This window comes from Bos mutus, chromosome 8, assembly GCF_027580195.1.
Source record: "Bos mutus isolate GX-2022 chromosome 8, NWIPB_WYAK_1.1, whole genome shotgun sequence".
NCBI lineage: Eukaryota > Metazoa > Chordata > Mammalia > Artiodactyla > Bovidae > Bos > Bos mutus.
Window position 1 is genome coordinate 54,666,455 of NC_091624.1, and position 13,367 is coordinate 54,679,821.

Below are 13,367 nucleotides of genomic sequence, written 5' to 3' on the forward strand. Positions count from 1 at the left end.
ACAGTCAGGTTTGTTTGTGTGGGGTTAGCCGCGGGCGCCGCGCCACCTGCACCTCGCCGGCGGGCGCCTCGGGGAATACCCGAAGAAGAGGCGGGCCGGGAGAAGAGCAAAGGAGAGCAGTCCTTCTCTGGATTTGTTGCCCGGGACCGCTGCGGCGCACGCGGATTGCCGAGGGGAGCACCGAGTCACCGGGCTCGTCATCTCTCAGCCCGGGCGGCCGAGGCCCTCGGGTGGAAGCGCAGCCCCCGCGCCCTCCCCACGAGCACCAGCGGCGTCCCGCAGGTTCTTGGTGCGGCCAGGCCCGGAGTGCCCTGTGATGTGGCCCTGAGCGCGGGAGTCCGCACGGGCGGGAGCAGAGTGGCCTGTGCGTCCCGCCGAGCGCGCCTGCGTGCGTGGCCAGCGCGCTGCCCGCTTCTGCCTGGCTTCCCGGCTTAATTTTCCTCGGCGGGATTAAAGTTGGAAATTGAGCGGAGAATTGAGTTGCCCGGGAACAGAGCCGCGGCCGCCGCCAGAGCGATGTTCCCGCAGAGCCGGCACCCGGTGAGGCGCGGTGGTGGCGGAGTGGGGGGAAGGGAGGTGGCGGAGTGGTAGTTGTTCTTTCTGTGCGGTGAGGAGATGGGTGGCTGCTACAATCTGACCGAGCCCCCTGGCCTCCAAGGGTACAAGACTTGGGAGGTCCCGGGCCCTCTCCTCCTGTGTGGGAAGGGGGCTGAAACTCTCAATTCAACCCCTTTGCTCTAGGCTCCCTCCTACTTGACGTCTAGACTGGGCGGGCGGGGCGCTTGGGGAGACTGGGGTTTCTCCCGCGGCCGTATCCTCTCCCTTCCCCAGGCGGGTAGTGCGCCCCCGCTTTGTTTCTCGTCTCGCCTATTTACATATCAATGAGGCCCCGGTTCCGGCGCGCCTGGAGGTGGCCCCGGCGACTCTGGGAACGGGGAACATCAGGGAGTTTTCTCCTCTGGTCCCCCGGGTCATTATCGCCCCCTGAGGGAGGAGGCGGCGTCGTCGACGACAGTCTGGCCAGGTCCTCCACGGCCGCCGCCGGGAACCCTTGTCCCTTCAACCAGGTGACCCAGGCGCACTTACCGCGTCCCGCCCTGGAGGCTGGAAGAGGCTGCGAGCGTCATTTGAGGAGCTTCGGATCTGGGAAGGTCCACCTTCCCTCTCCCCAAGTGAAGCGCTAATTGGAGTTCGGGACTCCGTTTGGTGCCACTTCTAACTTTATTTTTCGTTTATGTCCCACCCACTCTTTGATACTCCGACTGCTTTATCCAACCGCCCGCATCCCCGTCGCTCGGTCCCCCTCGCTGGTCGCCCTTAGACGCCGCACCAGGCTGCAGGCCAGCCCTTCAAGTTCACTATCCCGGAATCCCTGGACCGGATTAAAGAGGAATTTCAGTTCCTGCAGGCGCAGTATCACAGGTGCGTGTCGCGCCGCGCCCGGTGAGTGGTCGCCCGGGCAGCGCTGTGCCCCGGGTCGCCCATCCTGGTGGTGGCGGCAGCTGTACTTAGTACTTGCGTCCAGGCGGTGGCGCGTGGAGTCACAGTTAAGACCTGTCATTCACGTTACCCCTTTCCCCTGCTCTTCCCGGGCCGCCTCTTCTCTTGTCTCCTCCTCCTCCCATTGTTTCCCCTTTGCCCGTTTGCTCCTGTTCCAAGGAGCCTTTTTTCGTGTATTTAGGAGTTGCATGAGAACTGTCAATATTTGCACTTCATGTATTTATTTTGCAACAGGCTGAGCTTGGTTCAGTCGATGCCCCAGCTCAGGAGTGCAGGTTCAGAGAGGCAAAGCCAGTGTTGAAATCGCTGTTTGCCATATTAGAATGGGTTCTTTGAGGCAAAGTCCATTATGGGAGGGCAGATGCTTTTAGCTGTGCCCATCCTTAGTGGGGGTGCTGTGGATGTGTTTAGGGGATAGCTCACCTGCTTTGGCTTCATTCTGGGTTGGTTTGGGTAGGGCACGGGATTGGAGTCACATTTGTAGTCATCTCACCTTTAGTCTCTTCATCTAATGAAAGCTGCTTCAGAAAATTTATAAAGAAAGCTATTTGTAAAGCACCCAGTCCATAGTAAATTTTCTAGAAATGTTAGTTTGTTCCCGTTTCTATGAAATCTTAGCTGATTAGAGCTAAGAAATAACTGTAATGACAGGTTTTGTTTTTGTCATGCCCCAGAGAAAGCACACAGCTGCTGGGGTGTGAACTTTCTTATTTTTGTCAGAGGCTTTCTGACTATTGACCTTTTGTCTACTTGAAGATAATAGTCTCTAGAGCTTGAAACATCCCTGCCCACACCATGTTTACCAGGAAGGGAGGACTTCAGCCCACTTTAATTGCAGAAGCTATATGACATATTTTGGCAGGGAATTAAAAAACAAAGGTATTAAAAGGGACCAACAATTGTAGAAGTAACTTTACAGGTACAGTTTTCAAACCAAGAGACTGAGTTGGCAGAGGTGACACAGCCTATGCCTGAGACTGAAGGTTATACAAAGGCCAGATTTTGGTTAAGTCCAGGGAAGCAAACTTTGATGCAGTGAAGCAAGTAGGAGTGAACAGATGACCATGAGGAGAAATCAGTCTTCTGAGTAGATCAGAGGTTTTGACAGATCTTTTGGTCTTGGCATCAGAGCAGGTATGCACGAAGGAGGAAAAGCTTAGTTTCTAAGTGGATACCTTGCACTGTTCCTCTTATTCCTTTTCCCCATTTCATGCAAGGACAAAGCTTTTGGGTGTTTACCTAGATAGTTTATGGCTTTTCCAAATTGGTCTGTGTTTTTACTTGAAGTGCAAATATGTGAGGCAGATGTTAAAACAAGTGACATAATGTTTACATTAAGTTGCCTGTTTTGTTTTCGTAGCCTTAAATTGGAATGTGAGAAACTGGCAAGTGAAAAGACAGAAATGCAGAGGCACTATGTGATGGTAGGTATCAAAGATGAGGTTTTTTCCCTTTTCATGTAATAGTAACAAATATGTGTTCTCGGCGTTACAGAACATGAGTTAATGAAATACTTGGTTCTTTTTTCTTTTTACAGTATTATGAAATGTCATATGGATTAAACATAGAAATGCATAAACAGGTAAGCTTTAGTGAAGTCTCAAGTTGAAATGAGAAATAAAGTCATGATTCTATAGTGCTGGCTTTGTCCTCTGTAGTGGGAGGTATCTGCATGCCATGTTTCAGCCGTGGTTTCCCTTCCTGGGAATTGGGGGGCGGTGTTCTGGAGCAAGAGCTGGTTCTTGACAGTTACAGAATGTTTAAGTTCCTAGGTGAGAGGTGCTTTGGAAGTGTAAACTAGCCTGTTTATAGGCAGGTTGGAATCGAGGCTTTGACTTGACTTTACTGCCTGGATACATTTATTCTCCTCTTGGAAGACGTGGATATCCTGTCAAGTTCTGAAGTTCAGAATAGCTAACGTTTTTGTGCTGATTTGGAAAGAAGTGTGGCCCTTTGGGAGAAAGATGGGTATTCAGGAGTTTCTTTACTCAGGTTAAACAAGGTATAAGATGAACTATGGAGTTTTGGGGGCTACATAAAGCGACACTCAGGATTAGTGGCATATTAGCAAACAATTTTTTTAAAAATGTCTCAGTTGATACAGGTTTGGAGGTGAAAAAACCATCCTTATATGTCCACAGCGTATGTTGGGAGTTGCTTCAGTCCTAGTGGTTTTAAAAGCACGAAAAGATTAGTGACTGGAAAGCTCAAGCTATGACTATGAGTTTGCAAGTTCCCATAAAATTCACACTTATGGCTACTATAATGGTGTATAAAAAGAGTATTGAGCTGGAACAAGGCACTAAGGACCTCATAAGAGAAGAAAAGCTAAATGATTGCTCAGCCCAAAGGACCCTCGATTGAGTAGTCATTGTCTGCCAAAGAAAGCATTAATGGCAGGGTGTAAGTATTCTGGAGATATGCTGACATTCACTTTTTCATCAAGACTCTGGTACAATAAGTCTTTTAGAAATCGATTGCCTCTTAAAAAATTATCATCAGATGAAGTTGCACAGTTGGACACATTTCAAAGTGCAACAATACAATTCTTACTTGATGTATATGTGCTATTTCATCTCAAACCCTTGTTTCATTAAATTAAAGAGCATGGCTGACCGGCTGGGGCACAGTGGAGAAATTGATTAGTTCAGCCTTCAGATCTTCCTTATATTCAAAGACTTTCATTAAGCAAGTGTATTTCAGAGTTGAATTCTGCTTTTGTAACTCTGCACTCTTTGATTTTTAATTCATCATAGATTTCATAATGTTATGTTATCATCGTGTACCTTAGATGTGTTCTCAGATACGTGTTTGGAAGGAGATGGTTAAGTTCAAGGCTTTTCATTAGCAGTGTAATGGGCCTTTAAAAATGCCAGTTCTGTTCCGATTTGCAAAGTTGGTAGCCTAGTTTCTGCTGGGTTTGTGTCTTTGTTTCTATGTGCTTAAAGGGGCCAGTGCCTGATTGAGGCAATTGTAACTTATTGATAGTAATTATACTGAGATATATGGTCATTTAAATGAATTATGCAAAAAAACTTGGTGGAGGATTCTAATGTGCCACCTTGTTTTTTTAAAGTTACCCTAAAGGCACATTTTTTTCCCCCAACAAATTTTCTGGAAGGGTAAGGAGGAGATTGAGCTTTCTCTTAAACTCATGAACTCAAAGGATGTATTAACCTCACTGACTCCGTACAGGGGAACGCCACCTCTGTGTGATGTGTATTGGTGCTGGATTTATTGGGGGAGCTACAGGAGGTGTGAAATTCTCCTCGGTTCCTGTAAGTTACTTGGTGGAGGACTTGTATCAAAAGGAAGAAGGGATAAGGAGGATCAGGAACCCCATGGTGTGAAAATAGTTTTCTAATGAGTTTCTGGACTCCATTGGGCATTTGTGGGTATATATTGTCTGTTCATGAGCCAGTGTGCGTTAATAATATGCTGTGTATAATTGGCTCAGTAATTTGAAAAATGTGAAAAGCTGAGAGATGTTGTGTTCTCCATAGTAGGATATTAAGCCCCCTGAAATTTGGTTTGTATTGTAAATGCTGACAGACCCTTAACTAGAGTAGTACGCAAAGCCGTGCTGTAATTCAGTTTAAAGTGGCCTTACATTTGAAAAACATCCTTCTGAATGTCACACATTAATAATAAGTTCTGAGGAGGCATTTGGTGCAGCTAGTAATCATAATTCTTATTAAAACTGGTGACGTCTGGCCCCCAGGGTGTAGCCAGGCTCAAATTGATGCTTTTTGCCGCCTGATCACCAGCATGGCCTAAGTGCTCATTATATTGTAGAGAGGGCCTTTGGAGCTCTCATTAGATTTGACAGGAATTCTCTCTAGGGGGAAACTGGGCATTAGCAAGACTCCTGACAGGCTGAAATTAGTCCTGCTTTATGGCTTATAACCAAATGCTAGCAAGGCATCATCAGGGGACACAAAAAATTGTCATTTCTGACAACATCTTTGTTACTGGAAAAAAAAAAATGCAGTGATGGGGAAACTTTCCATGGAGAGTCCTTTAATGTTGTTAAGATTTGTCTCCAGCGTGACGACCGCTCTCCTCCCCACCTTTCAGCAGCTTTGTTGAGGGGTGAGTTTGAGAGATTTCAGTGTCAAATCTCACCACCACCTTTTGCGTCTGGAAGTTTGAAAGTGGAAGTACATCCAGATCAAGAATGGCATAATTGTGGTTTCCTTAGCTGGTTTGGTGCCCGCAGTCCGTGTGTCAACACTTCCTGATAAGCCTTCCCCTTACTTTCTCTGCTGCCATCTGTGGCCAGTTACCAAAAAGTCAGTGAAATCAGGGTGGTCATGGATATTTAAATCTCTAATTGTAGCATGAAGACAAAATTTTTTTCCTTTGTGCTTTTTATAGCTTCCCACCTGTCTGTCTGTTTTCAGGTAGGTCATGTAAACTCTAGATATCTCTATACAGGAAGGTGGGGACTGTTCATGAAAGCTGGAGCAATTCTGATACCACCAGTGTTCAGGTACATGAAAAAATAGGTTAACGTGAGTCTAGCTGTTTTTGAGGTTAGGACTGTGCCTAGTGTATTTGGCAGCTTGATAAAGTTGTTTTTTTTTTTCCTGTCATGTGGCATGGTATTGTTTCATTTATATTTTGGGGAACAACATGCACTGTAAATCCTTACTTAGGGCTTATTTATCCCACTTGTGTACCTGTTCAGCACACTGATAAAGCCATGCCATAAGTTGTCATTAGTGGCATGAATTTGTACAGCACTTAGTTTTCAAAAGCAAATTGGCCTTGTCCTCTGAAGAAAATTGGCTAGGTGTTAGATTGGGTAGGTGTTGTGCTCTGCCTTGTAATGTGGGGCCAAATGCTCAGAGTCTGCAACTTGTCAGGGCCAAGAATCTACTGAAACTTGAGTTTGGGTCACCTGGTTCCCCATTCAGTGCTGCTTCCGTGTCTCCTCCAACCCTGCTGCCTTTGGAGGATGAGGCCAGTAGTGGAATCACACTTGAGCCTGTGTTTAGCGACCTAAATCTACTTTGCTGCGTGCCTATGTTTGATCTTTATCTGTTTTGACCAATTTCACAATTTGCAAGACAGCTTGGGGCAAGGCACATATTGTAGAAATTAGGAATATCAGCAGTACTGACTGGTGGGTGGAGGCCACAGCTGTGGGCAAGTAGAAAGTTGTAACTAACTGAGCAACACTGTCCACAGGTTAAAATAGGCCTAAGAACCAAAAAAAAAAAACCATGAAACGCGTTATCAGGATTCCTAGTTGAAACCCAGCAATGCAGTGAGTTTGATTGATTACTTTGCCTCTCTGTGCCTGTATTCTTTTGAAGAGCAGGCAGTGCTTAGGGCTCTCCAGGGTGGTGGAAGAATTTAAAAATAAATGAAAGGACTAGTAGGAAGGTTTTCTGCAGTCCTGATTGTGGGGTGGGGAAGGAGAGGAGAAGGAAGGAAAAAAAAAAAGATGAGAGCTGAACATTTCAAAACTCTGTGTGATAATTCAGCAAGCACAGTGTCTCAGACCATATAAATTTTGGAGTTAAAACTGCTTTCACAGTTTTGGTAAGTGCTTTAAAGTTCCTCTCTAGAAAGAAATGTTCTTCAGTAGTGTTTTAAAAGTGTTGTGGTGGAACTTTTAGGGGTTCACTCGTGGGTTAATTCCTTAGATGTGACCCTTATTATTTTGTCTGTACGCTTTACCTTTCTTCCTGCTTTTAAACCATGTGGGTTTTCAGTCTACAGCTTCTCATTTTGAGATCTTTTTCTTTTTTTTCTAAGTCAGCATCTCCGAATGGAACTGATCAGCTGGAGTATAGGCACTTGGAGTTAAACCTCCATCTTGTAATACAAAGAAGACAGCTGTCATCAAGGTTGGAGTGGTCCCTCACTTCATTTCATTAGCCAGGCCTGTCCTTTACAAGTAGGAGTTAAGAGATAAAGCTCCCTGTGTGTAGAACCTAGATTCCGAGGTACAAGATTAGCCTTTGTGTTTTTTTTGTTTGTTTGTTTTTATCCTTCGCTCCTTACACAGCACCCTCCTGACCCCTTCCATAGCTGGGCTCGTTGTGGGTTTCTTTCCAGGGCCATGACTAGGGTAGGTGAGTAAGGCATTTGCCTTGGGCACAGAGTTTAAGGGAGGTATCAGAAAGCCTCATTGTTGTTCAGTCGCTCGGTTGTGTCCCACTCTTTGCAGCTCTATGGACTGCTGCACGCCAGGCTTCCCTGTCCTTTACTGTCTCCCGGAGTTTGCTCAAACTCATGCCCCTTGAGTCGATGATGCCATCCAACCATCAAGCTTTTTAAATATTTTTAAAGTTCGAGATCAAAGCCAAAAAACCCGTGAGGAACAAAATGCCAGCATTTTATGTAGGGGCAGAATCTAACAGGGTTGGGAATAGGGTGAGGTGAGGCCAGGGAGGCACATGTGGGGTCAGAGAGCCGCCCTCCCCTCCTCTTTGCTCTGCATCTCCAGAGGACAGGGCGAGGTGGAATGTCCCAGTGATGTGTGGGATCTATCTTGGTGTAAGATAGAGCTGACTGAAGTCACTTATTAGGGACCCTGTTAGCGATGGGGTGGGTCATTAACAAGTTGCCTGGACCCTGGTTTCCGGCTCTGAGAAGAGGGTGATGAGACTAGACAGACTCTGACGTAGACCTCTGCCCTGCAGAGGGGACTCACTCCTCCAGAGCAAGGAGCATCCTCCACCGGACTTCGAACCCAGCTCCGTGTATATGTCAGCTGAGGAGAATCTGTCTGGAGGCTTCAGAGGTCCCTTCAAACAGTGTTTATTAAGAAACACAGAAAGAAAATCTGTTCCTTTAGCAAATATTTAAATAAGTATCTTGTGTGATAGTTTCACTAAAGATATATTCAGTTACTGGCTCCTGGAACCATTTTGAGTTTCCCTAGATCTGAGTCTTTGACTCGTCTATTATTTAACTTTTGTGGTCTCCAGGCTTGGATTAAATTTGAGGAAACTAAGAAACTGACTGGGCTCTCATTAAGCCTTGACTGACTCAGTCATCTCCTATGCCCCCTGCCCCCTACCCTTCCCTTCCCTGGTACTTAGCTGTTGCTTCAGATTTTTTAAAATTGAAATTCTTAGGACCAGTACGTTTGATGTGGACTATTTGGTTTAATGGTCTTTAATTAAATTTTAGACAGCTGTTCTGGGAGGTTGGCTGATTTGACAAGATTAGGCATTTATAGCTTCAAAAATAGTGTTCGATAATGGAACTGGTGAATTCTGTAGTAAGAAATGTGCCATAGGATTGTTCCATGAATATGGCTTGGTGCTTGAAGTAGAGAGAGAGAGTGAGAGAGAGTGTGTGTGTGTGTAGGCATGAGTCCCTCAAGTGTGGGAGAGATTTTCTAACTTTTTTCTGAGGCATGGTTTGATTGGAAAAATGAAAAAAGTTTACACTGAAATTTTAACATAAATTAAGAGATTCCTGTATTACTATTCACTTGGCTAAAGAAAAAAAAATGGTTTCTAAAATTGTTTGCAAGAGCACAGTGATTACAGAACTGTTCAATTTATAGATCACCCAGTCACCATAATGCTTTTTGTGAAACTACAAGAAATTTTGACACAAAGTTTTACCAACTAACCTGTGATTTCAAACAAGTCTGTATTTCATTATTTTACATTTCAACTTTTGGTACCTAGTAAATTTTTAATTCTATTTGCCTACTTTAAAGCAGCATAACAGTCATAACCATGAGAATATTGTTTACCTTCATCCCCGCCCCACCATGTTTTCATACTAGATATAACAAACACATTTTTCTAGTTTTTCTAGTTGCATTATTTGCTACTTGGTCATTCTTTGACCACAAAATATGTTTGCCGGAAAAGGGAAGGATGAAGGCTATTTTGAGTATAAGGAAAATCAAACCAGAAGAATTCTGTTCATTGAATCAGCTTTTCCACTTGCCAAATAGAGGAAAAATTGCTATTAAGTGTGGTGGGTGTGCATTGCTGTGCATGCTGAAAGGGGTGGTGTACCTATTTTCAGTAGATTCTCATTAGACAGGCGTTATTCATTTGATAGTGGAATCAGTTGTCTTTGAGAACATAGGTACATTTGAACTTGTATGTCCAAATCATGCTACTTGTTAAACCGCTGAAATAAATACAGGTGGTACTAGGTTGGGTTTTTTTTTTTTTCTTTTTTCCCCTCTGCTACATGACTTGAGGAATCTTAGTTCCCCAGCCAGGGATTGAACCTGCACCTTCAGCAATGAAAGCATGGAATCTTAACCATTGGACTTCCAGGAAATTGTCTAGGCTGGGTTTGACTGTACTGTCTTCAGTGATCTAACTAGCTTTGTACAGCCTGTCAGTAAAAAGTTAAAAAATGTATCCCCAGACTTGTTTACTTATGAATTGGTAAGTTCTGTAAATATGTTACTATACTGATTGTTGTATACATGTATAATAAATGGGAATTTTAATTGGAGGGGTTAACAGCAAACTTCTCACAGTCTCTGTGCTCCCTGTTGGCTTGTCCGGTGTGGCCCTTGGGCCCACGGTCAACATTAACCCACATTGTAAACAGTCTTGGAACACTCATCCTGGAAGGGAGCATCTTTAAGGGAGTGAATGGGGGGCTTGGGTCTTTTCGTCTCTTCGGTATGCCCAATTTTTCTAAATTTGACTTCCCACTCGGGTGGTTGCTTCTCTGCCCATCACTCACAGCCTCTGTGTCTGGCTCTGGTCACTGTCCCTGCCAGTCTTACCTGGTCACCTCCATCCTCTTCCCTCCAGGTCATTTAATCCAGCCAAATGGGTCCTTTCTTCATACCTAAAACATGCCTTGTGTTTTTCTGTTTTCTTAAATGTCCAGGCTCTTTTGTCAAAGTTCACATGGCCTTTTTCAGTATCCTTCAAGATCCAGTTCAAATACCAACACTACCTTTCTACTTCAAGGCCTTCCATGGCTACTCCCAACAGGAGGCTGTCACATCACTTATTTTTGCTCTGATTTTTGTAGTGGTGTTTGCATGTGCCTTTTTTCTGATACTTCAACTATGCTGCAGTCTGCTTGAGGCTTGAGTTTGAGATTTGCATCTTTCCCAGTGAGTTTGAGTAGGCATTTAAAAATTAAAAAAGAAAATAAGGAGTATTTATGTATCTATTTGGCTGTGCCAAGTCTTAGTTGTGGCATGCAGGACCTTTTTTCTTTTTTTTAATGCAGTGTGTGGGATCTTTAGTTGTGGCATGTGGGATTTGGTTCCTCAACCAAGAATTGAACCCAGGCCCCCTGCATTAGGATTGTGGCATCTTAGCCACTGGACCACCAGGAAAATCCCTGAGTAGGCATTTAAGAAGCATTTATTGTGCCCCTCAGAGCCTGTAGAGTAACAATTTTGGATCCTGAACCCATATGAAAATCAGGTAAAACCTGCTTGGCAAAAAACCATATGCATTTTGATACACATGCAGCTTTGCCAAACAATTTTGGCTCTTTGTGGACATCTTAAGATCCATCAGCAAGTCCATGGAATCTAGATTAAAAACTTGACTCTAGAGTACCAGTATGAGTCCTTATGATAAAATTAAGAGTGAAATCTGTTTGGTTTCACCAGATGTTTTGTAGGATTACAGTTCTAATCTCATCCAACCACTTTTGCTCAGATGTTTTTCTTTTGAAAAATGATTTATAGTCAAATATCTATAGAGGCTACTTAGAGAAGTTTAATTACAGTAATATATTTCAGTTTGTAGTAAAAAGGTAAAAAGAGAGAAAACAAAAGTAGTATGTTTCTGAGGTCTGGGTTTCCATGTGAATTGAGTGTGTGCATGCTTTACTGCCCTGGGAACCACCATTTATCTCCTAAGGATGACCACAGCCGCTAACAGAGCTGTGGATAAGTTGCATTACAAGCTTCTTCCAGGGCATTAGACTTGACTTAATCACCAGGTTTCTTAATAATTATACGATTGATTATTTACTTATAGAGGCTTCCCAGGTGGCTCAGTGGTAAAGAACCCACTTGCCAATGCAGGAGACGCGGGTTTAGTCCCTAAGTTGGGAAGATCCCCTGGAGAAGGAATGACAACCCACTGCAGTATTCTTGCCTGAAAAATTGCATGAACAGAGGAGCCTGGTGGGCTACAGTCCATGGGGTTGCAGAGAGTCAGACCCAACTGAGCATGGGCATGATTTACTTGTCTTTACAGAGTTCATTCCCCCACACCAAACATTTTGCTATGAAGAGTTTCAAATATACAGAAGAGGAGAAGGAAATGTAAAGTGAACACCCTGTATTATACCCACCTATTTGATCCCAGGAGTCTGTAAAGTAGCATTTTTGTAGTATCTCTGTCCCATATTTTGCATAGAGCGCTTGCCTTCTGCTCACCCTGAAAGATAAATAGGTAATTCAAGCCTTTCTTTAGCAACCTTTGAGTCTGGTGCACATGGAAGGGGAATTTCTCCAAGTATACACCATCTGAATAGGTGTTTATCGCATTTTGTAACATTTTCCTTCTAACTTGCCCTTTGTGTTTTTGGCGTGATTGTATTAGATGATCCACCATTATTTGGTGTTGGGGTGCTTGCTCTTATGCTCTCATCTGAGAGCAGAGGTTGGTACTTAAAAAAGCCCCTTCCCCTTTTGGTGCTTGATAATGCACCTTTCCGATGTGATCAGCAAATTCACCAGGGGAACAGCTTTAGTGTTGATAGGTAGGAAACTGGGAAGGACTCTGATCAGGACTCTGATTTTGAACTTTGTGTGAATGGAAGCTCTCCTGATGGAGAATTTAAGGTGGCCTCTCAGATGCTGTGGGTGTTACTAGGATGTGGATTGCCAGAGACCAAAACCTCTTTGAAGATCCTGGCCTGAGGAGGAGGCTCTCCATCGCTGGAGCCTCTAGGAGCACAGCCTTTGTCCTCTGTGCCCTCTTGATGCCTTGAGCAAATAGCTGGGCAGAGCCTCTTACAAGTAAGGTGACTGGCCAGTGTATTGACACTCACAGACACGATAAAAAACTGCATTAGGAGGTGAGCCACTGGGATTTGCAGTAAATATATTACAGAACACAAGTGACTTGCCGATACTGCTTGTTTAGCAGTTTGCAAGGGCAATGGCAGTATGGATTTTTGAATTAGAAGGGAAGGGCTGTTCTTTCTCTGTGCAGGAACATCTAGTTGATGGCTGGGGAGAAAATTGATTTAGAGAACAAAATGCAGCCGCCTTTATTTGTGCCATTTGAAAGGCTTCTATGGCTTAGTGAGTGTAAATAAAAAGGTTGCTTTTGGTTTAGGAAAGGGGGTCTTAAACATTGATCTGCATCTTGGTCTGGTATGGAAAGAAAAATGGTTGGGCCCCTGGGATGGAGGAAGGGCATCTGGTCCCCATGCAACCTGCAGCTACAGGTGCCCACTCAGTTCTCAGACATTTGTCTGTTTCAGCACTTTGGCTTTCAAAAGTCAGCTTCTTAGGTCTATTATTGTTGTTATTGTTTAGTCGCTAAGTCGTGTCAGACTCTTTGAAACCCCATGGACTGTATCCCTCCTGGCTCCTCTGTCTATGGGATTTCCCAGGCAAAATACTAGAGTGGGTTGCCATTTCCTTCTCCCAGGGATCTTCCCGACTCAGGGTTCGAACCTGTGTATCTTGCATTGGCAGGCAGATTCTTTACTACTGGGCCACCAGGAGTAAGCTTATTTGAGACACGAGAGTAAATATTCTTAGCTCCATGTATTGAGCCACATGTGCCCTAGAAATTGTACAGTATGTTGTTATTGAGTCACTAAGTCATAGCCGACTCCTTTTGCAACTCCATGGATTGTATCCCACCAGACTCTTCCGTTTATGAGATTTCCCAAGCAAGAGTACTGGAGTAGGTAGCCATTTCCTTCTCCCA

The 13,367-nt window shown here is 44.4% G+C and overlaps 1 protein-coding gene and 1 long non-coding RNA gene across 10 annotated transcripts in view; one reads left to right on the forward strand and one right to left on the reverse strand.

The window, feature by feature from the left end:
* Positions 1-1,311, reverse strand: part of LOC138988893 (uncharacterized) — a 41,689-nt gene extending 40,378 nt beyond the window's left edge. The window contains exon 1 of the long non-coding RNA XR_011465129.1: positions 1,087-1,311. This is a non-coding gene — a long non-coding RNA (uncharacterized lncRNA). The remainder of the gene's footprint in view (positions 1-1,086) is intronic.
* The window catches only part of LOC102268380 (TLE family member 1, transcriptional corepressor), a 91,821-nt gene continuing 78,852 nt past the window's right edge, over positions 399-13,367 (forward strand). For all 9 annotated transcript variants that reach the window (XM_014481859.2, XM_070375717.1, XM_070375720.1 and 6 more), the window contains exons 1-4: positions 399-540; positions 1,322-1,422; positions 2,861-2,924; positions 3,038-3,082. In XM_014481859.2, the coding sequence (XP_014337345.1) occupies positions 517-540; positions 1,322-1,422; positions 2,861-2,924; positions 3,038-3,082 (234 nt within the window). In that variant the 5' untranslated portion in view covers positions 399-516. The remainder of the gene's footprint in view (positions 541-1,321; positions 1,423-2,860; positions 2,925-3,037; positions 3,083-13,367) is intronic.